Source organism: Setaria italica, chromosome IV, assembly GCF_000263155.2.
Source record: "Setaria italica strain Yugu1 chromosome IV, Setaria_italica_v2.0, whole genome shotgun sequence".
NCBI lineage: Eukaryota > Viridiplantae > Streptophyta > Magnoliopsida > Poales > Poaceae > Setaria > Setaria italica.
The window spans coordinates 30,886,056-30,910,737 of NC_028453.1; the positions used below are offsets into that span (position 1 = coordinate 30,886,056).

General features: G+C 47.9%; 4 protein-coding genes and 1 pseudogene across 6 annotated transcripts; all 5 read right to left on the bottom strand.

Moving 5' to 3' along the window:
* Positions 1 to 249: 249 nt before the first annotated feature.
* LOC101759318 (probable homogentisate phytyltransferase 1, chloroplastic) lies at positions 250 to 5,720 on the bottom strand. Its single transcript, XM_004965621.4, has 12 exons — positions 5,547 to 5,720; positions 4,099 to 4,388; positions 3,881 to 3,964; positions 3,723 to 3,797; positions 3,553 to 3,636; positions 2,970 to 3,059; positions 1,996 to 2,097; positions 1,713 to 1,808; positions 1,477 to 1,548; positions 1,290 to 1,385; positions 747 to 851; positions 250 to 550 (listed from the first exon to the last, which is right to left on the bottom strand). The coding sequence occupies exons 1-12, from the start codon at positions 5,608 to 5,610 to the stop codon at positions 509 to 511; spliced, it is 1,200 nt and encodes a 399-aa protein (XP_004965678.1). The 5' UTR covers positions 5,611 to 5,720; the 3' UTR covers positions 250 to 508.
* Positions 5,721 to 6,259: 539 nt separating this feature from the next.
* LOC101784331 lies at positions 6,260 to 6,734 on the bottom strand (annotated as a pseudogene).
* Positions 6,735 to 9,641: 2,907 nt separating this feature from the next.
* LOC101760003 (pentatricopeptide repeat-containing protein At2g18940, chloroplastic) lies at positions 9,642 to 12,695 on the bottom strand. Its single transcript, XM_004965622.4, has one exon. The coding sequence runs from the start codon at positions 12,376 to 12,378 to the stop codon at positions 10,012 to 10,014; it is 2,367 nt and encodes a 788-aa protein (XP_004965679.1). The 5' UTR covers positions 12,379 to 12,695; the 3' UTR covers positions 9,642 to 10,011.
* Positions 12,696 to 14,666: 1,971 nt separating this feature from the next.
* LOC101760822 lies at positions 14,667 to 19,880 on the bottom strand. The gene is made up of 10 exons (XM_012845059.2): positions 19,457 to 19,880; positions 18,083 to 18,132; positions 17,811 to 17,920; positions 17,132 to 17,408; positions 16,294 to 16,423; positions 15,946 to 16,205; positions 15,733 to 15,829; positions 15,557 to 15,626; positions 14,905 to 15,150; positions 14,667 to 14,818 (listed from the first exon to the last, which is right to left on the bottom strand). The coding sequence occupies exons 1-10, from the start codon at positions 19,773 to 19,775 to the stop codon at positions 14,776 to 14,778; spliced, it is 1,602 nt and encodes a 533-aa protein (XP_012700513.1). The 5' UTR covers positions 19,776 to 19,880; the 3' UTR covers positions 14,667 to 14,775.
* A 426-nt stretch (positions 19,881 to 20,306) lies between these two features.
* On the bottom strand, positions 20,307 to 22,689 carry LOC101760405 (alpha-amylase type A isozyme). Of its 3 annotated transcripts, none has more exons than XM_022826045.1 (5): positions 22,557 to 22,689; positions 22,304 to 22,435; positions 22,053 to 22,185; positions 20,809 to 21,623; positions 20,307 to 20,728 (listed from the first exon to the last, which is right to left on the bottom strand). In XM_022826045.1, exons 2-5 carry the CDS (start codon positions 22,376 to 22,378, stop codon positions 20,453 to 20,455), a joined length of 1,299 nt encoding a protein of 432 aa, XP_022681780.1. In that variant the 5' UTR covers positions 22,379 to 22,435; positions 22,557 to 22,689; the 3' UTR covers positions 20,307 to 20,452. The 3 variants fall into 3 exon arrangements, with proteins under 3 accessions (XP_022681780.1, XP_022681784.1, XP_022681783.1); XM_022826049.1 differs by having other exon boundaries at positions 22,304 to 22,431; positions 22,557 to 22,662; XM_022826048.1 differs by having other exon boundaries at positions 22,304 to 22,431; positions 22,553 to 22,645.
* Positions 22,690 to 24,682: the final 1,993 nt, after the last annotated feature.

The window sequence follows — 24,682 nt, forward strand, 5'->3', positions numbered from 1 at the left end:
GCCACCACACATGACATTCATTCGTGCTAGCTACGCCCGCTGCACAAGTCAAAGCGCAGGCGGGACGTACTACGCCACCGAGTTACTGACTGAGCTCTGCTCACTGCTCAGCCGACGAAGTTTACTACTGGCAGGAGCAAACAAGTATCGATACCGGTAGCAACGCCTACGCGCTACAGCTCACCTGGTCTCGTTACTTCGGGTACGTTGGGGGTTGGAGGTTGTGCGATCTCTCGCAGAGCACAGGGAGGAGGATACCATCAGGACTTCAGGTCCGGTCAGCCGGACATATGGGATATCATCAAGTAGCGTTGCAGTACTGCGGAAGCACAGGGGGGGGAATTTTATTGGGCGCCGGCCGGCGGCCGTAGCCAACTAGCCATCCTCTCCCTCGTGCATACTATGCATGTGCTTCCAGTTTCAAACGGGCGTTTACTCCGGCACTCAAACTTCTTCCGTGGAGTTGTTTCCCCGCCCCGCCACCGGCCGATCCAATCGCCTCGCCTGATCACCGCACCAGAGGGATGAGCAGGTATTCCGCGTAGAACAGCTGCGGAGCCACGTGGGGAGAGTAAATGGTCAGTAACTGATCCACGCGGTTAACGGCTCCCCGGATTCAAGGCCTCAAGGGGAGAGGGAGCAGATCAGGAGGTGATTAAGCATGGGCAGGACAGTCGGCACCGTACGGCGGGGAGTTTCAATTCCAAAGAGGATGGGGGTGAACTGAGGGAGGGAGAGAGGCTTACCTTCCAGATGAACATGTAGAAGGATGTTATCGCGGCTTTGCTCGTCAGGTCAACTGACCGCGCGCAGCTCCATAGGATCGCAGCGAGGATGGAATGGCCAGCAATCTGCAAGAAAATTTCATGAAAGTTTCATAATTAAACCAGAAAAGAAACATTCATGGCGAACTAGAACAGGCGATTCCTTTCAATTATCGGCATTAGATATTTATTAATTTCTCAGGAGGAAATGGAAAGTTTTGTAACATAACTGGAGAAGAAACATTCAAAAACAGGCTACATGTGATTCCTTTCAATTGTCGGCATTAGGTATTTAGATTCTCTGAGGAAAATGGAAAACGCTAGGCTATAATTTTAGAAAAAAAGGTGAAGCTTAATTAATCTAGTTATGTTGGAATTGTGCAGAAAAGGCAGCACTGCAGAATCCCCACTGGTGCTTGCAGCCTTGCTCGTTCAGAAGTTCAGACCAATTATTGAGCATTGAGCAATCATAAATCTAGTCACTGAAATTGCTGCTGAACACTAGGAGAAAGAAAGGGAACATACGGTTGCAGTTTTGCTCCACAGAGAGGTAGAAGTAGCTCCCATCAGTATCGCAACGCTGTAGGCCATCTCAAGCAGACCAACACAGATCCAGAATACCTGTTGGAAAGCTCATATCAGTATGTCCAGGTGTAAGTTTTTTTTTTTTAGAAATCCAGGTGTAAGTCTCTTGGCAATTTCTTTCACTGACCTTCTTTTGACCTAATCGAACGCTGAAAGATCGAATCCCAAATATGCGGTCCCCTTCAATATCAGGTATATCCTACAAGAATTGGTCAATTTTATTCAGTGCAATAGTAGGAACATGTTCTTACCGGATGAACATATTAAGATATAGCAGAGTGATCAAGATTTGGAGTGGATATCAGCGCAGACAAAACTTTTGCCAGTTCTCATAAAAAGTTATACATTCCAGTTTGCTTTTACCTTAAACAGCGCTATTACAACTGAGAAGAATGTCATAAATCCAGTTGCAAATAGCAATGGCCTCGTAAAGACTGCTGGTCTTCTGAAAACAAAGGTCTGGTAGATTTGCATGGACAGGCTGTTAGGAAATAGATAGGCAGCACAAACCACATGTTGCAGTTATCATTTGAATTCCAGAGAAAATTCCACAATCCACATGAGAATGCCACTACAAATTCCAAAGGCTTTTGTTTTTCATAGACATTTATTTTTGCATTCAAAAAGATGTCACAGGAAGACTTGCCTGAATATGGAGAAAAAAGGCCAGCTGAACAATCACTGCACGAACTGCTAATATGCACAGTGCTGCAACAACAGCAAATCTCTTCCACCTGAAGTACGGCAGCTGTAAAGGCCAAAGACGTGAATTGCAGTTTATTTAGGCAATTCAGGCAGGTAGTGACAACTTCGGCACACAAAATAAATAATAATAATGGCAGAAAAAATACACGATAAGTTACAGCATCTGTTCATTCATTCTGAAAGAAGCTGTCAATTGTTCTTCCAATGAAGGAAAAATGATCCCTGAATATGTATGTCCAAGGAGTAGAAAATTTAAGAAAATTCAGTATTATCTAACATTACCACATTTTCTTTGAAGTGATTAGTATTGGTTAAAAAGCTGCTGCTTCAGATTTGGGCTATGGTCCATTTTCAACCCTTAATTTTTCTCCATGGTCCATTTTGGCCCATCAAGGTGACATGTGCATCTCATGCTTCATCGGTTAAAATTTGTAAAGTCCATTTAAGTCTTCTGAGCAACTTGCAGAGGAATTTCACCTCTCAGTTAGCATCACCTTTCATTATATGTGAAAGTTAAAGAGGGATGGATTGTGTAAGCATTTCATTAGTTTGGGGTTCTATTATTGCAAAATGAGTTTGCTCTAGACATGAAGGTGTTAGCTCGGAGTGTCTGATTTTTCTCATGTAGTGAAGCCATTTAAATCTGCTATTGCTGGAGCATACAAACTTGCCTGTTTGCATGTGCGTTACTCAACACTGTAATTGAAAGAAAACCCCCTTTAGACTTATTCAGAAGTCACTGCCTGCTAATCAAGCTGCAGTTTACATAAAAAATACCTTTGCAATGCAGAAGAGAACCATTTGCAACATTAACAAACCCCATAAACGATCCAAGCAATCATTACTTATACCAAAAGACAGTCAATTTTCAAATGGCAGTACGCCAGTACCAGGCCCTGAAGCATGAGCTCTTACATTGATTGAGTAGGCAGTTCCAAGAACGAAACTTATGAAAAGAGCCCAAAACAGAGGTTGTGATCCAACAGCCCATCCAACGCCAAAGCTCTACAATATACATAGCACATGCTGTTGAATCAGTCTGATAGAGTACGAGTGAAGAATTTCAGAAAAAACTATTTAAAGGTCATGATTGATATTAGCACAAATCTACAAAATCATTGGCATGATTAAATCTAATTGTTTGGCATAAGTTAGTAAATGGAGATCCTGGAACCACAGTTTCACAATAGATATTCATAATTCACTAGAAGTCAAATTTGCTCAATCATGTATTTCCAAGTTGCACCAATTATTTCGGAGTTCTTCATATTGGAACTTTTTTCATTGAGCTACTTGATCTCACTAGCAACTGAGGGCACCACTGGTAAGAAAGACTAATACTCAAGACTTAAACAGGAATACTCCAAAGAGCATATCATTTAGTTTGAGACCACTTTAGATGTTTCAGGATCGATCTATATTCTATCCAGCAAAAAAGGAAGTGAAAATAAAACATGAATGAAATTCCAATTTCTTCCATACTGAAAAGCATAGTTACCATAGCAGCAAAGACTGATACTATTGCGACCCCAGTTGCAGGGGTATATTCCCCAGATGCCAGTGGAAGAGTTGGCTTGTTAACCTGGAGAGGCACACACATTAGCTCCAGAAGTCAATAAGGTGGTAAAGGGGTTTACTATAACAGAGGTTATAGTGAATTCAAAATACCTTGTCTATCTCAATGTCGAATAACTGATTCAGTCCAACAATATAAATGTTCATGAAAAGAGCCGCTACCACTGCCTACATAAGAGTACAAATGCAGCACAATGAAACGACACATTTTTATGTTTATAAAAGGAGAGCGATGATCAAAGTTTTACTACCTCCAGCAAACCCGTGAGGAACAAAGGAGATATATCAGACAAGCTCTGGACAGCTAGAAGGGAAACTGAGACTATACTTAAGGCCTGCTTAAACCAGAAAAATATCTTGATCAATGAAAAGAAAAAGAAAAAACAACACAAAGACATACTGGCTTCATCAAAAGATCATGCAAGCTGGAGGTTCATCTGAATGAAACAACACAACAACATGACTTAACTGTTCCTATGACAGTATGTGGCCGGGAAAATCTGTAAAATGCATCTAGAGAAGATGATATTGCTTTCCAGATGCTTGCAGAATCATGTGCTTCAGGTTCAGATTGCAGCTGCTGTCCCGAAGCATTAATAGAAGTACTTATTGACTGACGTGATATCCTACAATAAGAGGATTTCCAGTCGAAGAATTTCTGACTTTGATACAAGGAAGGGCCTTGGGTCCTTTGGCTGGAAAAACAAACTCGCGCTTCACCATTTCGTTGGATAGAACAAAATGGTGGTAGAAAATGATCTGGAAAGTCAAAACATTTCAATACTAGGTCAAGCGCACAATACGGAAGAAATCCACCAAGAATTAAATAGTATGTGACTAATAAGCTCGACATCAGCATGCCACTTATTGTCTAACAAATCATGGACCTTTTACTACTGCAGTCTACATTGGAGTACAGGGTCAGTCAAAGAAGAAAAGAAAACTTAGCGTTTCCCCCTATTGTATCAGATCATCTACCAAATGCAAAGCATGATAGAAACTTCAGTAATATACACATATGCCAGTGTCACTGGGGTACCACAGCTTCTGGTTATTTCAGCAAAAGATAATAAATTCTACACATGCAACAAAGATCATAGCAGAAAGATAAAAGTACTTTTATCCACTGGGAAGCTTCTCCCTTTCATAAAGTCATCAGAATGTCCTTTTCAATCACAACACAAGTAATACGCCTCAAAATTTCCTTGAAGCTTACAAATGCCCCTAAGTTCCCTTCATTTAACTACAGTAGGCAAGGTTTTAGTTTCTGTAAATTAAGAAAATTGGATTTCATAATATAACTATTTGACCTTTACTTTCACATATTATCCTGATAAAAGTCACAATCAACCACACACCCAAATAGGCAAGGTTTTAGTTTCTTTCGATTAACAGGAGGGGATTAGCTACTTTCACTTTCACTGTTTCACATATTTATCCTGATAAAAGTTGGAATAAACCGCAAACAGAAATTCCTGCATGGTTTTAACCATTTCCCTCATCTCAGAACCTTTAAAGCGTGAACTGGACCATGGGAGGAATTAGGCCCGACTCGATTCCCCGCAACTAAACCCTCATAAAGACACTGAGCAGCTGCTACGCGGCCGAAATCCCCTTTGCCATTAATACCCGACAGAGCAGCTGCTACTGCATCATTTTGCCACTGATTACAGGCTCGGCATCACGGACCGAGCCCTTTTATCTCTCGATTGGGGACGAGCGGGGGAAAAAAAAAGAACGTGTAGCTGCAGACCAAATCGCATCCCAACTTGACAAGGAAGCGGTGGCGCTCCATATCTGGCTAGTAGGAGAGTACTCCAGGCGATTAATCCCTCTAAGCCAGAGTGCCAGACACCGGACGGCGCTCTCCCATCAGTGCACGCCCACAGAAGGGCCGTGGGAATGGAAATCACTCACCTCTCGGGCGGGCGGCGCCGGGCCGCGCGGAGAGGAGGGACGGCCGGAGGCGGAGCGCATCCATCCCTTGGCACCGCGGCCGGCCGAGGGGGAGCGCCGGAGCGGAGAGCGAGCGAGCGAGTGAGCTCGCGAGGGGAAGGCGACCGAGTGGAGAGGGCGGGCGGGCGGGCGCGGTTGGAGTGTGCCAAGTCACGACTGCTCTCCTCCGCCTTTCACGCTACAGTGCCCTCTTTGTTGTGTTGACCCGAAGAAGGCCCGTCGCACGAGAGAGGAATGCACTTGAAGTGGTTTTGCCGAGGAGGTCGTCGTCACCGTCGCCGGATCGCGATCGTGCGGCCCTGCGCCGGCGTTCTGCCCCCACGTCAGGGCCGGCGCACGCTAGCGCGAGCGATTGGGCATCTGGACGGCGGGCGCGGTTTCGTTCACGTGGAGAGCGCCATACGCGAACGACACCGTGCACGACCACGAACAGGATCACGGCCTCACGGGGCCTGCAGCCTGCAAGTGCCGCCGCGTTACCGGTACGATGGCGGATCCGGACTCTTTTGACATTCTAAAGATTGATTTCGCAAATTTGACACCCACAATATTAACACAATATTGACATATTGATTTGTCTCTTTAATAAATTTATTTCATCATTTTACATTTATTAGATTGTGAAAGGACTAAACTACCCCTTACTTTATGTACATACCTCTCAGCCGTCTGGTTCAATTAAATTTCTCGCCCCGCTTGAACGCGCCGCCGCCCACCCAGAACGCGTGGCTGCTCTGCCAGTTGGCGAGGCCCTTGGGGAACCACATGGAAATCTCCTTGGTAGCACTCTCAATGCTGTCACTTCCATAAATGTCGACAGCAAAGTCACCACGGATGGTGCCGGGCTTGGAAGCCAGGGGGTTGGTGGCGCCGATGATCTTGCGGCCAGATGTGACAACGCTCTTGCCCTCCCAGACCATGGCAACCACAGGGCCAGACATGATGTAGTCCACAAGGCCCTGGAAGAAGGGCTTGGCGGACAGATCAGAGTAGTGCTTCTCAGCGAACGACCTCTCCACGTTCACAAGCTTCAAGGCCTTGAGGTAGAAGCCCTTCTTCTCAAAACGGCTGATGATCTCACACCAATGAGGCCCCTCTGGACATCGTCGGGCTTGATCATGATGAAGGTGTGCTCCATTGCGGCGACGGGAGAGGGTGCTCCATGCGTGTTCGAGGCGAGAAATTTGATTGAACCAGATGGCCGAGAGGTAGGTACATAAAGCAAGAGGTAGTTTAGTCCTTTCACAATCCATGGAAAAGGATAAAATGAAATCATTAAAGAGGTATAATGTTAAGTAAATCAATGTGTCAATGTTACGGGTGTCAAATTTGCGAAGCTAATCTTTGAAGTGTCAAATATGCTAATCACGTGTTTGAGGTGTCAAAAATACAAATTTCTCGAACTCCGACGGCTCGGATCGAAGGGAGAGGCGCCTGAGGAGAGGAGGCTCTGTTCCGGCGGCCTTCGTCGTTCACAGTACACCTCCCAGTCGAGAGTGTGGCGGCCTAGCAAGCGGTGGTTCGTGCCGATCTGGCGTAGTCGAGAACGGATATGGTAAAGAAAGAGAAAATAACGAAATCGAACTCGAACTTGATTTCGATGTCCACACCCATTTTCTCCCCCTTTTTTCTAAATAATTTCTCATTTTCTCCTCCTCCCGAGACTTTCATTTCTCAACCTTTCTTGGAGTTGATCATAAGATTGCAAGGGAGAGATAAAAAACAAGGGATGCAAATGAGTACTCCATCCGTTCCAAATTATACGTTGTTTTAAATTTTCTAGATTTATAACTATTATTATGCGCTAGACATACACTATATCTTGATGCATATTAATATCTAGATACATAATAATATCTATAAACCTAAAAAGTTAAAACGACCTACAATTTGGAACGGGTGGCAACACAGCACAACGACCTTGGAGTGGTGGACCAATATCACGTCGATGATAGGAATCCCATGAAAAGCGACTAGAAGCCTAACACTCCTTATAATGTGGGAAATATGGACAGAGAGAAACTCCACAGTATTCCGTCACCAAAATTCTTCGACGCCATCGATGATGACCAAAATCAAGTCCAATCAAGTCCTCGCCAACCTTTGGATACAAGCCAGAGCGACAAGACAAGTCTAGCAGGTCTTATTGCGCATGTTTAGCCGCTCGGTTTTTTCTTTCCCGTTTTTTACCTTTCGTTTTCTTTCCGATTAGCCGGATGTAACCTCCCTTCTTTATTAATAATAAAATAGGCATACTCTCGTGCCGCTTTTGTTAAAAAAAAACTGGAGATTCAGCAATGGCATGCCTTAACCTATTGTGGTCATTCCCTCCTTGTCACGGTCCTTACTACGACAGCGGAACACCGACGAGCTCGGACGGAGGTGTTGGGGAGGAAGGAGAACAGTAGAGAGATTAGGTTTTAGGTTTGACCCATCGCGGATACAGAGTATGTAGGCGTTGCAGTAGCAGGCCGAGTCGGTACATGGGCTCGTCGGCCCGATAGACGGCACGCAGGGCCAGCTAGCTCATTACATGGCCTCTGGCAGTAGACTGGGGATGCACATAGGTCATGGCACTCCTCTAGTCCTCTGACAGAGATTGATCACCTAAACAGTCCGACTGAGGTACGTAGGCACAGCAGCTGCCCTGGTGCCTAGTAGAGTCACTCTCTCGCTTTGCTTTCTTTTTAACAGTTCGCCGTTAAGGGCGTCTCCAACAGAGAAGCTCTAAGCTGGCTTATACATTTCTTTTACACGATGAACAGTACAAAACACACCATGCTAGCGCTTCCTTCTGCGCTTGGCTCGCACATCTCCCAATGCTGAGCTCTCTCACAGCACATTCAAAGCTGCACTGCTGCAATATTCTATCATCTCTCCTCTGGTTTGAGCTACTGCTAGCTTATACTATCGGTGATGCCGGCACCGTTTAAAGACCGCACATCGAATTTTTTTAATACTAATTAGCAGTATTAACATCTCTGAAATATGAAATAGTGAACAGTGAATAGATAATGGTCCTCCCGCAAGTGGACCAGGACCACACAGCACAGTGCATTTGCTGTTAACTGAAGTGATTATTTGCAAGAGCGGAAGGCGTCCTCCGAGCCCTTCGCCGTCGCGGATCGCGATCGCGCGGTCCTGCTCCTGCCTGCGCCGTGCTTTGATCCCACCGCCCCCGACGACGACGACGACGACAACGAGAGGTGTCGGTTTGTTGGGCTTGGGCGTGACTGCGTGAGCGATTCCGCAGCTTTGATTTCACGTGCGGAGCCACGTGAAAAACAGTACGGCGCTCACCGGACCCCAGGGACAAACTGCCCAAGCCCAACTGCGAATGAGATATACAAACTACGTGACTGGGCCAGGGCATCGAAAAGGATTTGGTCGAGGAGCCACCAAAACATACAAGGGCATCACCGTTCGCGAACAGTCAACTCCGTGCAGTGTCCGTCCCCTGACCCTGAGAGGGATCGACCACCTACGCATTCCCTATCCTCAGCGACCACACTTTCTTGTTCTGGAGAACTAACACGGTGCCTACAGTAAAACCAGGACGACAGAAGCAGCTAAAACTGTACCAAGGTAACGGAAACAGATAAACTGCCGAACGTACAACAGCTTCCCTGCAGGTTGTGTTTCGCTGTAAGCAGTGTGCGGATCAGTACTTTTACGGGTGATCAGTGATCACCAGACAACACACAGGGCTGTTTCCTGCCAATCCTCAGTCGCCACAGCGCCATGCCAGATATAAAGAGAGCACGAGGTAGCAGGCTAGCAACGTGCACGGCAGGTCGGAAGCGACGAGGGGCGCTGGCTGTAGCGGCCACTGCTTCGCGATCACGGCTCCACCCAGCAGGCAGCCAGCCCACATGCGAACGTCGGCGATCTTCCTGGCGTTGCTGGGCGCCTAGGCTCCGGAGTCCTTTTCATTCACCGAAGAGATATTTCCAGCTCCAGCCGTGAAAGGGGGAAACAGAACAGAATATGGTCAGGGTCAGGTTCTTTGTCCTGCTCTGTTAGTTCAAGAGGAGGAATGGATAGAGGAGTTACTGAGACCGCTGGTAAACTGATGACATTGCTGACTTGAGATCAGCTCAATCATGTAGTCTATATTCAGAAAGAAAGAAAAAATTGAGTGATACATCAGGCGCCCTTCAGGCTTCAGGTTCTTTGCACTCTAAAGTATGTACAGCAGAATGTGACTATACGTACACTGTACAGCAGTTGAAGAATGAGAGTATTTTGACATCATACAGCACCATATGAAGGCGCAATACTATCCACGTCTCTGATAGACACAAGCTCTTCAAGATTAGCAGTAATCTTCCCTATCAAAACTGCAGCGTATATATATGCAAACTGCCAGTAACTTAAAAGCGACGAAACCTGAACCGGATCTCGTCCACCTTTCAGCACAGGCAGCCTATCTTCCGAACTGCGCATCCTCTATACGGTCTACGAGCGTACGCAGCACTTTCTTGTCAAAATTCGGGTCAGTTTCTGAAACTCCGGACAGGAAATCGCGAGCCTCCTCGTATCGCTTCGCTTTGCAGTAACTGTCGACTACTCTCCTGTAGGTCAGCTCCATAGGCCTCAGGTTGTGCTGAATCATGTAGCTGATGACCTCTCTAGCCTCACTGAACATCTCCAGGCTAGCGTATCCCCCGACCAGTGTGTGGTAGGTTACGACGCAGGGGGGCATGCCGTCAGCAATCATCTCGGAGAGGATCCTCTGCGCTTCTCTGATCAGCCCTTGCTTGCAGAATCCGTTAATGACCGTGTTATAAGACACTACGTCTGGCTTCACCTCAGAGCTTTTGAGCTGATTCAGTATCTTCTCGGCCTCCCATGATTCGCTGCACTTTGCGTACATGTCCATCAAGCTGTTATAAGTGATGAGGTCGGGGGTCAGCCCGCTCTGCTTGATCAAATCGAATATCTCGGTGGCCTTGCTGTACAAACCGTTCTTTGCATACATGGAGAGCATGGAGTTAAATATGACGAGATCAGGTTTGTAACCCCGGGATTTTACCTCTCGAAATGCCCTCTCAATTCCCTCCAGTCGGCGGCACTTGAAATTGGCAATCACAAGGGTCCTCAAGATAACCCAGCTTGGGAAAACTGTACCTCCGTAAACTTCTTTCTCAATCGCAGTTATCCCTGCAATGTTACCACCCTTTGCATAACATTGGAGCAACAGTGAATATGACTGTTCGTTTGGCTTGAACCCCTTGGTCCTCAGTTTGCTAACGATTGATTGAGCAGTGGACCAATCACCTTGTCGCGATAGCACATTCAGCAATGCATTGTATGTGGTGAGGCAGGGGGCGAAGCCAGCACTTGTCATTTCATCGTACATCTTGAAAGCATTTGTCCTTGAGCCACACCGGCCATATGCAGCTATCAGTGTGTTGTAGGTGTCTCGGCAAAGCTCAACCCCACAAGACTTCATCCCCTCCAGAACCCGGGTAACATAGTCCTCCATGCCCCGCTTCCCACAAACTGCAAGCATTGTGTTCCATGTGACCCGATTTGGCGTGCATCCACTCATTGACATCTCTCCAAGCATCTCTAACATCACAATGAACCTTGATTTCTTGCCAAGCATGCCAAGGATAAAATTGTACGTGTTCACATTCGGAACACACCCGCTCTTCTTCATCCGGTTGAACAGAGCAAGCGCTTCATCCACCTTCCCCACATTCCCATAAGCTGTCATCACGGTGTTATATGTGAATGTGTTTGGTAATAACCCCTTGCCGGTCATTGTATCCAGGCACTTGGCCGCCTCCTCGTAGAACCCAGCTCTGGCATATGTTCCGGCGAGCTCATTGTACGTCACAGCATCCGGCTGACACCCGTTCTGCTCCATCTCCTTGAGCACGCGCAGCGCCTCCGTGTAGTTTCCAGCCTTGCCAAACACCTGCAGCAGCGCATTGTAGGTGACGACGCACGGATTGTGACCACGGGCCTTGAGGTCCTCGAAGAACGCCACTGCCTCGTCCACGAGACCGTCCCGGCAGCACGCGGCGATCACCGTGCTGGCGGTGAAGTCGTCGGGCTCGACCCCCGCGGCGCGCATCTCCTCCACCAGCGCGACGATCTGCGGCCACGAACGGCCCATCCGTCCGTACACGTCGAGCACGACGTTGTAGGTGACGAGCGTGGGCGCCACCCCCTGGCGCCGGAGCTCGGCGAAGAGCTCGACCGCGCGCTCGTACCGCCCCGCCCGGGACAGCGCGTGCAGCACGGTGGTGTAGGCGCGGACGTCGAGGCGGGATCCCGGCGGGAGCGGCATTTCGTCGAGCAGGTCGCAGACGGCGTCGTGCTGGCCCTCGCGGCCCAGCGCGCGGACGACCATCTCGAGCGCGGCGGCGTCGGCGGCGCCCTCAGTCCCGGCCCACCGGAGGAGCGAGAGCGCCCACTCCCAGTGCCCCGAGAGCTCGAGCGCCTTGAGCAGGGACGGGATGTCGGCGCGGAGGAGCTCGTCGCGGCGGGAGGCAAGGAAGGACGGGAGCGTCGGGAGCGGGTGCGAGGAGATGGCGAGCACGAGCGCCTGCGCGGCCGGGGAGAGGAAGGTGTGCGCGGGGGTCGGCGTCGGGTGCGACCGCCGCGGCGCGGGCACGGGCGCCGGCGCCGGCGCCGCGGTGAGGTGGAGCAGCAGCGAGTCGAGCGGGAGCGAGGACGGCGACGGCGGCGGGGGCGCCGCCGGGAGCAGCGGGCCGCGCTTCCTGGGCCCCACTGGGAGGGTGGGCTTGTTCGGGAACAGCCCGCGCCCGGTGGCCTCCATCGGCGGCGGCGGCGCGGGTTGGCCGCTGGGCGCGGGAGGCGACGGGCTACGAGCTCGCGAGCGAGTTGCGGGGCGGGAGCATGCAGGGGGAGCTCCGCGCGCGGCGTAGGGGATCAGGGGATGGGGTTTACGGATACGGTGGCGGCAGCGGGTGGACGGGAGCTGGCTGGCGGGAGGAGCCGAGGAGGCCGGCGTCCCGCCCCGCTGTTCGGTACTTCGATTTGGGACCTGATCGGCTCAGGCAGTGGCACCGATCACTGATCGAGTGGCGCAAATCCGCCGCCGGCACATCTGATCTGGTGACTCGATTTCTGACCACCCGCCGTCGATTCCCGTTTCCCGGGCTTGAACCTGCTGTCTGACTAGACCAGTGTTGCGACCTGTTTGCATCTATTTGTATCCTTTCTACTGTTTGTATCCGGATATCGGATGTTTAGATATTAATTAGAAGTATTAAATATAATCTAATTACAAAACGAATTGCACAGATGGAGTCTAATTCACGAGACGAATCTATTAAGCCTAATTAGTTCATGATTTGACAATGTGGTGCTACAGTAACCATTTGCTAATGATGGATTAATTAGGTTTAATAGATTCGTCTCGCGAATTAGTACAGGGATTCTGCAATTAGTTTTATAATTAGCTCATGTTTAATCCTCCTAATTAGCATTCGAATATCCGATGTAACCCTCCTAAAGTTTAGTACCTTGTATCCAAACACCCCCTCAATCGGATGAAACGGCACATAATTTCAGTTGTGCATGAATACTGATACAGGCTTGAACTTTGAATACCTGCATCTTGCGCTTGTCAGGAAACACGATTACATTAGACCTGATTTGTTATCATTAGAACAGAGAAAAAACGGTACACATGCTGTCAAACTGCCTATCTTTCCCTTTTTTATATTAAGGAAATTATCCGATCTTAAACATTCACTAAGTGAACATCTACGACCCTAAAGTAACAAATCCGACCACCTAGTCCGGAGGTATATGAGTACTTAGACTCCACGTCTCAACACGAGGGTCAAAGAAAATAAGAAAGCAAGCCACTGAGAAAGAAAGCTAAGAGAACTAAGTTTCAAACTTCTATACTCTTGCTTCCACTTAGCCATGGATCTTGTGCAACAACTAATCCCTCTCATCTGTCATTTTCTTAGAAACTTTACAAGTTAGGATGATCCTGCTCGATGGCCAGTTGTTTCCTGTCGCGTAGAAACTACACTTAGTCAATCTCTACCATGCACACTGGTATTACACTGAAACCGCCATCCCTCCAAGCTGAACGGGTACCACCATCCATGGACTCCAAAATGGCACCTCAAGAGGAAAGCGATGTCAAGACGCCGCCACCGCCCGAACCTGTTTCGGTTCTTCGGTTTTCACCTGAAAAAAGTTCCTAGGTCAAGTTCCTCACCGCAACACCTTCAACAAGGAGCACGATGCATCATGGCACCATCATCGTCGGCACCGATCATGGCTTTCGCCTGAGGACCTGACACCCTGACAACCACCAAATTTGCTGGCTGCTGCCAAAGCCGGTCGCCACCCTCTGTCTGCCGCCCTCCGTCCACCGCCGCCGCCACCATAGAGCCGAGCCACGCTCGCCTGTAGCCGCCACGGACCGCGTACGGGCGGATCCACCGCGAGCTCTCCACGGTGGCGGTCACTGGAGTCTAAGACGCCCTCCTCCCGAGCTTAGCCCAGGAAAGGTAGGCTCCATGTGCGCCGCTACCCCGCAGCGGGCCACCGCCTCTAGCCGTCGCCGACGTGGTGCTGCCGCCCCACAGCAGGCCGCCGCCTCGGGCCGTCGCCGCTGTCACCCTCACCGCCACGAGCCACGCCGCCGCGGGACTAGGCATCCGGCTCCCGCTAGCGCCCCCATGGATCCACCAGGGAAGGTCGTAAACGACCAGGGCGACACCAAATCCGAGCCTGCCAACACCAGATCTAGGCACCACTAGCCCAAGGGTGCGGCTGTTGCCGACAAACCGCCACAGTAGCAAGAAAGGATAGGATGGGGGAGGTTGTGGAGGGGGAGGAAGTTCTTTCGTGAGGGAGGTGATGCGCCTACCGCCACCCTCATCGCAACCGAACGGACTTCCGCCGGCAGGCTCCTGCGGCGGCGAGTCGGAGGGAGCGGTGCTAGAAGTGTGGTGGTGGCAGCACCCAAGTCGCCCTAGGGCGACCGGGCCGTGCCGCCTATCTTTCCCCTTGTCCCTTGAAGTGCACAATAATTGAACATGCCAACTGGTGCACACATGTTCTCTGAAAAATAACGCATAAACACCAAAAGTCTCAAGTTGACTTATGATTTCAAGGTTCTTCTCAAGTCCCACAATACACTTTACACAAGTTAGAAGAAACCGAGAAAGGCGAACAGAACTCAAACCTACGAAGCAGGGGTGGTCGGATCAACTGTGCTAGGCCCATTCCTAGTTTACACAAGTAGGCCAATATTACAACCAAGGACACCAAAAGATTACCTCGTCTTTGTTCCTAATCGAAAGGAAGAAGTTACCTCGCCTTCCTCGGCCGCCCAACAGGTCTCTTCACGGGGACGTCGCCCAACTCTGGTTCTTGTTCCGTCAGTACCAGCCTGCTTTGCTCAAGCAAGTCCATCTCTGATTTGACTATGATGTCGTTGCTCTTTTGGCGTGGACCCTTTGCAGGTGACCTTGTTGGAGTTGGCGTGTTCTTTTGTGAGTTGGGTTGCCTTCTTCTGCGGTTCTTGGAGCCGTTTTGCAGTTGAAGGCCCATCGGCAAGCTGAATTAGATGACAGATTACATTATTGGCATATTTGAAATGCATCAAACCTGACAGCTACAGCAAAACAAAAAAAAATCTCGAGCATAATATGTTACAGTATGTTTGCTGCACCCTAGAACCGTTAACTAGAACTTGTAGTTCAACTGGTCAAGTGATGACAGTTGACGAGGCACATGCGGTCCAGAAATATGCAATCTTGAATTGTAGATACAAGGTTAAATTAACAACATAATCCTGTATAGCAACCACAATCATAAGCTGTCATGACATTTTGGTCCTAAATTGAACTCAAACTGATCTAGTGCAAATCAAACATTCCAAATTCTGATGGCAAAGCACAGCCACCACAAAACTTGGTCACACTCTTGCATGGAACAATACAAAGGGCGGTATGACATGCTACCTGGGTGCAGCCTCGATATCCTCCTTCAACATTAATTTTGAGAGAGAGCATGAATCATCACAGACAGCATCTGCTCAGGAAGTGCAAATAATAATAATAAATTCAGAGGATATTGAGGCATCAATCTCATAAGTTGTATGAACAGCGAGGAAACATATTCAATGGTGAAAACATACGCTCTTGCTTTTGGTGTGATAAGTCCATCATCTGCTGCTCGAAAGGATTAAATACATTCAAAGGCTCCACCTTCAAAGGAAAGCCTTTTTTCAGATCCTATGACAAAAGGTCATCTTCATGTCAGAACTCAGAACAAAATAGCACGTTTTTTTATTTAATTGATTTGAAAGAAAAGCACCCAGCAAGTCATGGGCGCAGTGGGATATCAGTACCTGACTAGAGCACTTGTTAAGTGTTGTAGCACCAAAACCTTTTTGGTCCTTACCAGATTGTGAAAAACTGGAATCAAACAGCTGTGGAGTTACAGCTGAAGGTTTATTGGGGACATCTAATATTTCATCAGCACTTTCAACTTTTGAAATAACGTTAGGGTATGTTAAATTATTGGCTCCCATAACATCTGTTAATAGCTTCTTTTCATCTCTGGAAGCATTTGGATCCCTGGCAGTGAGCTCTTCATGTGAACTCGCAGCTGATAAGTAAAATAGGTAAGCGAAATGTTGACTTTTGTGAGGCTTAGTAGTCCTTCTCAAATAATTTCTAAAACGATTAATCTTTACCTGGATGATTTCGAATAATATCAACTTGCTTGAATTTTGAAAGGTTCAATGGACTTCCATTGATCTTTGGCCTAACTCTTCGAAGTTCCCCATAAGCATCCTCTCTAACAGAGTAATTTCGTTTGAGAACCTGCAGTTAAGAGTGCAGCAGTAAATTTGTGTCATTCCAAAGTTGAAGAATTAAAAGACCCAAAACAAATTAGTAATTTTGTGGCAGTAATATTCAAAAGAACTTATCGAATAGATATATATAGCAACACACAAAATACAAAAAAAATTGGCATACAGACAACAGCTAGACTGGATTGAGGCCATACACTTAGCTATTTATGTATGGTCACCCAAAAACCCTGCTTTACTCCAGTCTGGACATACTAGTGAGTAATTGTGGTGAGGTTGGAGAGAAAAATTAAACAATAAAGCTAATAATGTACATGGAGAAAACCATAACAAGCTAGGTCAGTGTGAACTTAACAGAAGATCACTACCTAATTTTGTGGACAGTAACTGAACAAAAAATTGGCAACTAACATCTTAAGTTACTTTAGGGTGCATTTATGATTAACAGAATATCAGAACACTATTTACTGGACAAAACTGACAAGAAAATTTCCTAAAGATTTACTACTTCCAGGGGGCAGCAAAACAAAACATATTGCAGTCGCATGCACTGAGCAGCAATATATCATGGGGCCATGATTTATAGCTTAAAACGCTTGCCAGAAGAATGGCATATTAGCATCTTGACCAGTAGAACAGAAAAGGGCCAAGAAAGTCAGATGGACTTCATTTAGTATACACTGGAACAAGCAAAAAATTTACAAGCAAAAGCACTCACAGGCTGTATGTTCTTAGAATTCTGGATGAAAGGGCTTTGGTCGGTATCAGCTAATTTTGGAATTGTGCCCACAGCAACGCTATTATCACAGCGATGCATTTGAAGACTTGAAGTTGCGGGTGAGGATTCGGTTGGACTAAATGAAGAATATCCATCAACTGCTTGTCTGCCAACCTTTCGAGCACCTGTAAGAGCAAACCCACCAGTATCTATATCACCTGAATCTGAGTCCAAAACCCGCTCTTGAATTATCTTTATAAACTTTCTGCACTCAGACCTGATATAAAAATAAAAGAACATAAATCATGTCCTATTGGTTGCATAATTTATAGTTTTTCAATCAGTACCACTATCAAATATTAATCTGTTCAGGATATAAAATATGTTATAATAGAATAGGATAGCACTATTCACAGCTTCTGTTGCTTTATCACAGTACGAGACAATTCATGGTTATTACATAATAAATGCAGAGTTAGCATACACAAAAGAGAAGCATGTAAACCAATTGTTTGTTGAGCGTGGAACGGATTATAGAATGTCATACCCAAGTATATGATAAAAGAATATCCAAGTATATGATAAAAAAATACTGCCTAAATGACAAAGCAAAATGCAAATCAAACAATACTATCAAAAGGTCAGAATGGAAGTCAATAAACAATATACAATCCAGTACCTTGAATAGGTCTCCTGCATAAGCAATTGCATTATGGCATCCTTTGGCTCAATCTCAGAGATAATTGCTAGGGAACCAGCATAGTCTTTTAGAACAGTCTCCTTTTCACCCTAAAATCACAAACAGTTCTACATGACTTCAATGTGTCAACTGTGAAATGCTCAGAGAACCAACCCCTTACTCCTACTTTTCTAGCCCAGTGAGAGGAACTTGTTTACAAACTAGCAGTGAGATACAATATGTTATGTAATAAACAAAATGACTGGGAATACCTGATTCAACTGATCATTTCGCACAGGAAAGAATGGGGAATTACCATTATCTGTTAAAGAAAATATCTCATTGGACTGAATTGACAAATCAATAGAAGTGCACACTCTATTTACAGGAAAGAATAAATAGTACAAACAAGGACACGAACACTGATGATACCTAAGACATTAGAAGTTAGGTTATAATGAAATTTAAGTCAGAAAGATGCAGTGGTCAAAACTGAGCACATGGCAAACACAAAAAGAAGGTTTAGATGACTATGACTCCAAAAGATAGGAAATAAGAGGAACAAAAGAATTTTAAAATAACTTGTGCAGATGATTTGAGGTAAATTCACAAACTAAAACACATTTAAAGTTATCCCTTTCTTTGGGTTGTTCAGAACCAATGGTTTTTATCTTAGAAATGAAACAACCATGGCATGGAATGACTAGCAGCTCGGAAAGTATGTGGCAACAATATAACACATCTAAAGTGGTTGTCGGACCCACTAGTTCTGTGAGAAAGATCTGCCAATAAACTACACGTTCAATCAAGCCCTGAATAACAGTTTCCACTCTGGCTGGCCCATTCGCTACCCTTGCTGATGCTGCACATCATGAATCATATTACTAAGTTAGTGGTCATGACGATTCATGTGCCCCTTGTTAATGGAGGGATAAATCATTGAAAGCATTCTAAGTTCAGGTATGTCTTGATTCATGCATACCTTATCTCCCTCTCAGTTCAAATTTAAAATTTGAATTACATCATAAATGGAGGGCCCATAAGGTTTCAATGGTCAATACTGTGCAATATGTTGGATCCATACTATGAATGCTCATACGACCATCCGGGACCACCTAGTTGTTGGCGACAGTTGCAGATTTCTAATTGTACATTCCACATGCAGTTCAGGCATATGCTTAGTGCAGGAATTCTAAGGATAACGCAGCCGCTTAAGAAGTATTTTCACCCAGACAGTGGCTTAGTGCCAACGCAGTCATGCCCAATTGCCCACGACCCCAAGACCATTTTTGTATTCATGAGCATGGACTGACTATTGTCAGCCAGTTGCATGCATGCATGATCTAAATAACTGCAATAAAGAAACAATCATTGTCTCCCACGCAGATGCAGATGCGAAGCATGAAACTGCCAAGCATCCAATGTACTATTCGTGCACACAATGCTATTTCAAAGCCCAAACACCAAAATTGCTAAAATGTTCACGGAAATTGAGGCCTTCGAACCGCCGTTCCTACCCCCCTATACGCAACATCTAATGAACGCAACACGGCGCAAGCACTTAGATACGGCGGCAGCGGCAGCAATGCGGCACCCAGAGCCTAAAAGGCGCTACGCCACGAAGCATAACTCGAGGAGTCGCGTACCGGTGCCGCGGCCGCCATTGTGCCCCTCGCTGCGAGGTTCTGGGAGCCGGCACGAGGCCGGGGAGCACGACGCCGACGGCGAGTCCCCGTCCGACGCGGCGTCGGAGGCGATGGAGCCGGAGCCGGAGCCGGAGACGGAAGCGGTGGGCTCGGGCCCGAGCACGGCGGCGAGGATCCGGCCGGCGCCGGAGACGAGGCCGGCGAGCCACCCCCTCGGCGGCGGGGGAGGCGGAGGCGGAGGCGGAGGCGGAGGCGAGGCCCCGCCGGACGCCGCCGACGGGCGGGGAGGGGTGTGGCCCCCCGCGGCGGATGACTCCATGGGAGGAGGCGCGCGCGCGCGTGCGGTGGCAGGCAGGAGGACGAGACGAGGTGGAGGGAGGGAAGAAATGGAAGGAGACCCAAAATTAAACCGCGCCGAGAATGGGGTCGCCCGTTTGGTGGGCGGGTGGGTTAATTCGGAGGCCGCCGTGAGGTTCAAACAAACACGCTCCAAATTTGGAGCGCCCTTTCCCTTCCTCCTTCCCGCCCGGATGGCCCACCCAGTGGCTGCATGCTCGTTCCACGTGGGCAGCGTTTCTCTCGTGGCCCACGTTGTCAGTGAGCTTGTTTTGGGGGGGGAGTTTTTTTTTTCCTTCTTTGACTCGTTGGGGAGCTTGACAGTAGACTTTGTACCTGTGCGCCCTCGTTGACGTGAGCCAAAAAAATTGCCTCTTAGTTTGGAAGTTCCGCGATAAAATATGGTCGTCTGCTAGCTGGACGATTTAAAGAAAGAAATAGTAATCATCAGCTCGGAACGATGAAATCCAATGATTCTCGCGCACAACTGAACCACGCGAGCATGCGACTTGGCTGGAGCAACAGGCGAAATCACTTATTTTATCACGTATTGTGCACAATTAACAATTTACAGTTGCCATCAATTACAACTTTACAAGCCGTGTATACTCGTATCTGCTTGTAGCAGAGAACACAAATCATATTTACAAGCACACGAGGTTATGCTTGAGCCACTTCTTCCTTGGCTCCTTTCTCCCAGACAGCGTAGTCGTTGCCGTGCGCGACGACCTGGTACCCGGCAGGGATGAACGCGCTGACATCGTACCTAGAACCGATCTTCATGATCACCTTGCCGTCGATCTCTGCCACGTAGGCGTCGCCGTCGTACACGAGGATCGTCAACTCACTTGTTGCCGTGATGCCGTTGCGCTTCCGCACCGCCATTAGCGCCGCGATCTCATCCTTGAAACCCCAGTCGAAGAAATGGTCGTAGAACTGCGATCGAGTAAGAGCTCTCTTAGTATCGGAGACGCGAAAAATAGGATGGAGCTAGTGATCACCGGGTATATACTCACAATGCATGGGTTGCCGGGGTGCGTGAGGATGTAGGCGTAGCCCTGCATCACCTTGTCAGAGGGGAACGGCCACACGGCCTGCGTGGAGCCGGTGTCATGATTGTCGACGAACGTGACGGCCTTCGCCGGCCACCACCCGATCACGCCGGGAGCCTTCCCCCGCGGGTCGATGAGCCGCCACAGCTCGCCCTCCACGGCGGCGTTCAGGATCCCCTTGGTGGTGAAGTCGAACACCGTGGCCGGCGACGCCGCGCCGCCGACCTTGTCCACCCAGTCCACCAGCGCCTGCCGGTGCGGGTCCTGGTCGTACTCCGGCTTACCGTCCCCGCCGTACGCCATGTCGCTCCATATCTCGGCGACGGCGAAGCTCGGGGCCGTGGCGTCGATGTACGCCCTGGCGACCTCGGCGGAGTACCCCTTGGCGAAGTCGAGGCGCCATGCGTCGAAGCCGAGGTCCGACCTGAGCCAGAGCAGCCACTCGGCGAGCTCGCGCTGGACGCGGTCGTTGAGGTGGTCGATGTCCGGGGCGGCGGCGAAGCTGGCGCCGGTGTCGAGGTTTCCCGTGCCGTCCGAGTACTGGGTGTCGTCGCGGCAGATCATGTGGGGGCCCCAGTCCAGGCGGCTGTCGTTGGTGCCGCCCTCGAAGACGCAGTAGATGCCGCGGGAGTCCTTGTAGTCGGCGCACCGGTGGTTGATGACGATGTCCGCCACCGCCTGGACGCCCTTGCCGTGGAACGCGGCGATCAGGGATCTGAGCTCCGCCGCCGTCCCGTACTTGGACGCGTCCAGGTCGTATAGACGACCAGGCATGTAACCTGTACCCGCATGTATGTATATTCGTATATCCACCGTATGAATCAGTAAACCACAAGATTATCTGCACCTTATATTCGTGATAAGTAATTATATGCAGTTCACTCATACAGTACGTCTTATATTAGGCCGGTTCGCTTCAGCTTATAAATCGGCTGAAAAGATGAAACGATTAATTTGTGGTGGGAGAAAAACCACTATTTGGTGGCGGATAACGTATCTCGTTTCGTTTCTTTGATTAGTACTAGCCATTACAGGCGTCCAATCAATTGCCCCCAGCGGAAGGCCAGGTGGGCACGCGTCGCAATCAGACGAGCTCACGTGTCGTCCACTCCACGTCTGCTTTTCAGGATGTTTCGTTTCGCTACTGCACCTCTCCAAGATGTTCAGACGAGAATGGGGAAAGGAGAAGCGCGTTCAGACTGACGGACCTTGGGCGGACACGGAGTGCGCCGGCGGCGGCAGCCAGACGTGGGTGACGCCGGCGGCGGCGATGTCGTCGACCTTCCCCATCAGGAGGTTGTACCACCCGCCGCTCTGCTTCCACGACTCCCAGTTGAACGCCTGCCACACCGGCTCAATTCTTTCAGAGGACAAATCGCCGGGGAAGCAAGCTAGCCGCATCGTTTCTTCAGAGCAGGATGACTAATTCGATGCGTGATCGGATGCGTTGGCTGGTTACCTGGAAGAGGACCTGGCCGGATGCCAGTCCCAGGAGGAGCAGGGTCGACAGGCAGCACAGTGGCATGCTCCCCATTGCAATCTCTGTTTCTTTGGCGCACAGGAAGTCTCTGCACTGACTAGTGACTTCTGACTTGGAAATGAACAAGGAGACGATGAGTGCGGTGAGGTCGCAGCAGGATTTATAGGCAGTAGCTATCTAGTATTGTGGAAGTATGACAGGAGTTGCTTGGATGGACCGGATGTGTACCTACCCAACTCTGTTAAGAGCTATCCCGTCGTCAGGCAACTGAAGACCAGGCCGCTGAAGAAGGAGGTGATGGAGAGTTGGGGATGGATTGCACAAACTTCTTGGACAGAAAGGGTTGTTGGAACCTGGAAGTAGTGTGCCTTTTTTTTGTACCAGTTTTCTGACCGATACATAAGCATGGGATCAATTTGCTGCACTACAAATATAACAAAATTCTACATTTGACTTTGGTATATTGTTCTTTAACTGAAATTGTTGGCTCTTACCTTGCAACTTGCAAGCTAATTCAGTGAGTTGAAAGAGACACGATGATTTCATTCAAGTACGGATTCGCCCACTTCTTTATCTGCCCATACGAAAACGCTCAAAATTACTGCAAAATTAAATGTCGAATCAAATTGCGGCAAGGAAATTTGTTTTCTCTCTTTTACGTGCTCTTCAGAATTGGCAATCTAGCAAGTCTAGCACAAAATCTTTTTCCTTACAGCGTAAATCCAGCAAAGAATCTTGCAGAAAGTCTTCGATGGTTGAAGTTGGGTGCTTTATAAGAATAATAATGTAAACTAAAACTGAACTTTCCCTACTAGGAACTGTACGAGACACGTCCGCGTGGTTGCAAATGCAACTGTCACAATGGCATCATTTTCAACGATCGACATACTTCTCCTTAACAAACATGTTTTTATTGGTTAAATAAGATCTCTTGATACCGTGATTCTAACCAGAAATTCTATTAATATATCACAGCAAATTGGTAGTAGTCGTATAGATTTATTCTAGAAATTAATGAAGCTATTATCTTTAAATGGTAATAGATATGTTTTTTTTTAAAAGGTAAGAGGTATGGTTGTTAACAGTGAGACAGTCGCAGATGTGATGATTTCGTTACGAATTGGACGAAACATATACTGCATAGATATTCATTATGGAAATAAGCCGCCACAAACTCCCTTCGGCTCGCGGTTGTGACTCGAGATCAACAGCCTGTTTCGGATTTTACAGAACACGCTTTCCCAACGGGTTATGAAGAGATCACGCCTTCTCAGCTGGCTTACGGAGAGACTAGATTACGCTTCTCTCCTCCCCTTCGGCTTTGGAAGTTTGGAGGCCTCGCCCATCCACCCCGCCTTGACTCTCCAAGATTCCACCCCGCAGATCGTCCCCATTTGCACAAGGTGCGCCATATAATCCCTTCTAGCATCTCTCTCATGCTACTCCGTGACCTGGTTGGCTGACCAATTTGAAATAGCGGGGGAACGGGAGGAAAGTTCCTGAAATTCTGATCATATTTTTTTTGTTGCGGCAAACCGATTCTGTTCCCATTGGTCACCGAGGAGCAGAGGCAGCGGATTTCTAAGGGTTGCAATTGCGATTTGGTTAAGGGTTTGGGCGGGAATGTGCACTGCAGTGATCATGAGAAGCTGAATGTTTTTGGCGTCAGTAAACGGACTAGCAGGCTGCTGGTTTTGACGGTGACAGTATTCGTGTGAATTAGAAATTGATTTAGATGAGACACTGGTGCCAAAACCCTGTTTCTATAAAGCATCATATATGTGCCTCCAGGCTGCATCAGACAGTAGTTCCAGTGCTGCCTGTTTCATTCATCTTCTGATGATGTAGAGATTATTAGTACTTTCAATAGTAGTGGTCACCGTACCTATGTACATTTCACAGGTGATTGGAGGATGGCATCACATTATCATTAATGGCCTGGAAAATTGGGGGATGAAATCAAGTTTAATGATGAGTAAAATGCTAAATTTCAGAGTTTGTAAATGTTCAGTGTTTTAGAAACATCTTCAGAGTTTGGATATGCTCACGGAGAGTTTCAGGAGCATGCCAACGTTGAACCCTACTCAACAGCAAGATAGAAAGTAGTTTTTTGCATGTCTGTGCACTATTTTTTAAGTAGGAAACAATATTCTCTGAGATCTATGCTATCAGCAGCAGGAATCATGAGAGTAATGAATTTGATGACTTGCTGTTCTTGAGCACACCTGATGGACGTCCTGTATTTTTTTTCATCACGTGTTTGATATATAGTTCATGGTTTTATAAGTTGTAGGAGTTGAAAAGCTGATGACATTATAGGGAACGAGACCAATGTGTTTATCACACAAAATTCCAAAT

Coding starts and splice junctions, on each gene's coding strand:
- LOC101760003 (XM_004965622.4), bottom strand. CDS start 12,378: ATGGAGGCCACCGGGCGCGGGCTGTTCCCGAACAAGCCCACCCTCCCA.
- LOC101760822 (XM_012845059.2), bottom strand. CDS start 19,775: ATGGAGTCATCCGCCGCGGGGGGCCACACCCCTCCCCGCCCGTCGGCG. Junction 17,409..17,810: donor ATGCAGGAGACCTATTCAAG/GTACTGGATTGT, acceptor TTTTTATATCAG/GTCTGAGTGCAGAAAGTTTA. Junction 15,830..15,945: donor TTAACAAGTGCTCTAGTCAG/GTACTGATATCC, acceptor CTTTTGTCATAG/GATCTGAAAAAAGGCTTTCC.
- LOC101759318 (XM_004965621.4), bottom strand. CDS start 5,610: ATGGATGCGCTCCGCCTCCGGCCGTCCCTCCTCTCCGCGCGGCCCGGC. Junction 4,389..5,546: donor CGGCGCCGCCCGCCCGAGAG/GTGAGTGATTTC, acceptor TTGACTTTCCAG/ATCATTTTCTACCACCATTT. Junction 3,798..3,880: donor TCCTCACGGGTTTGCTGGAG/GTAGTAAAACTT, acceptor ACTCTTATGTAG/GCAGTGGTAGCGGCTCTTTT.
- LOC101760405 (XM_022826045.1), bottom strand. CDS start 22,378: ATGGGGAGCATGCCACTGTGCTGCCTGTCGACCCTGCTCCTCCTGGGA. Junction 21,624..22,052: donor GCACTCCGTGTCCGCCCAAG/GTCCGTCAGTCT, acceptor ATGCGGGTACAG/GTTACATGCCTGGTCGTCTA. Junction 20,729..20,808: donor ACCCCGGCAACCCATGCATT/GTGAGTATATAC, acceptor ACTCGATCGCAG/TTCTACGACCATTTCTTCGA.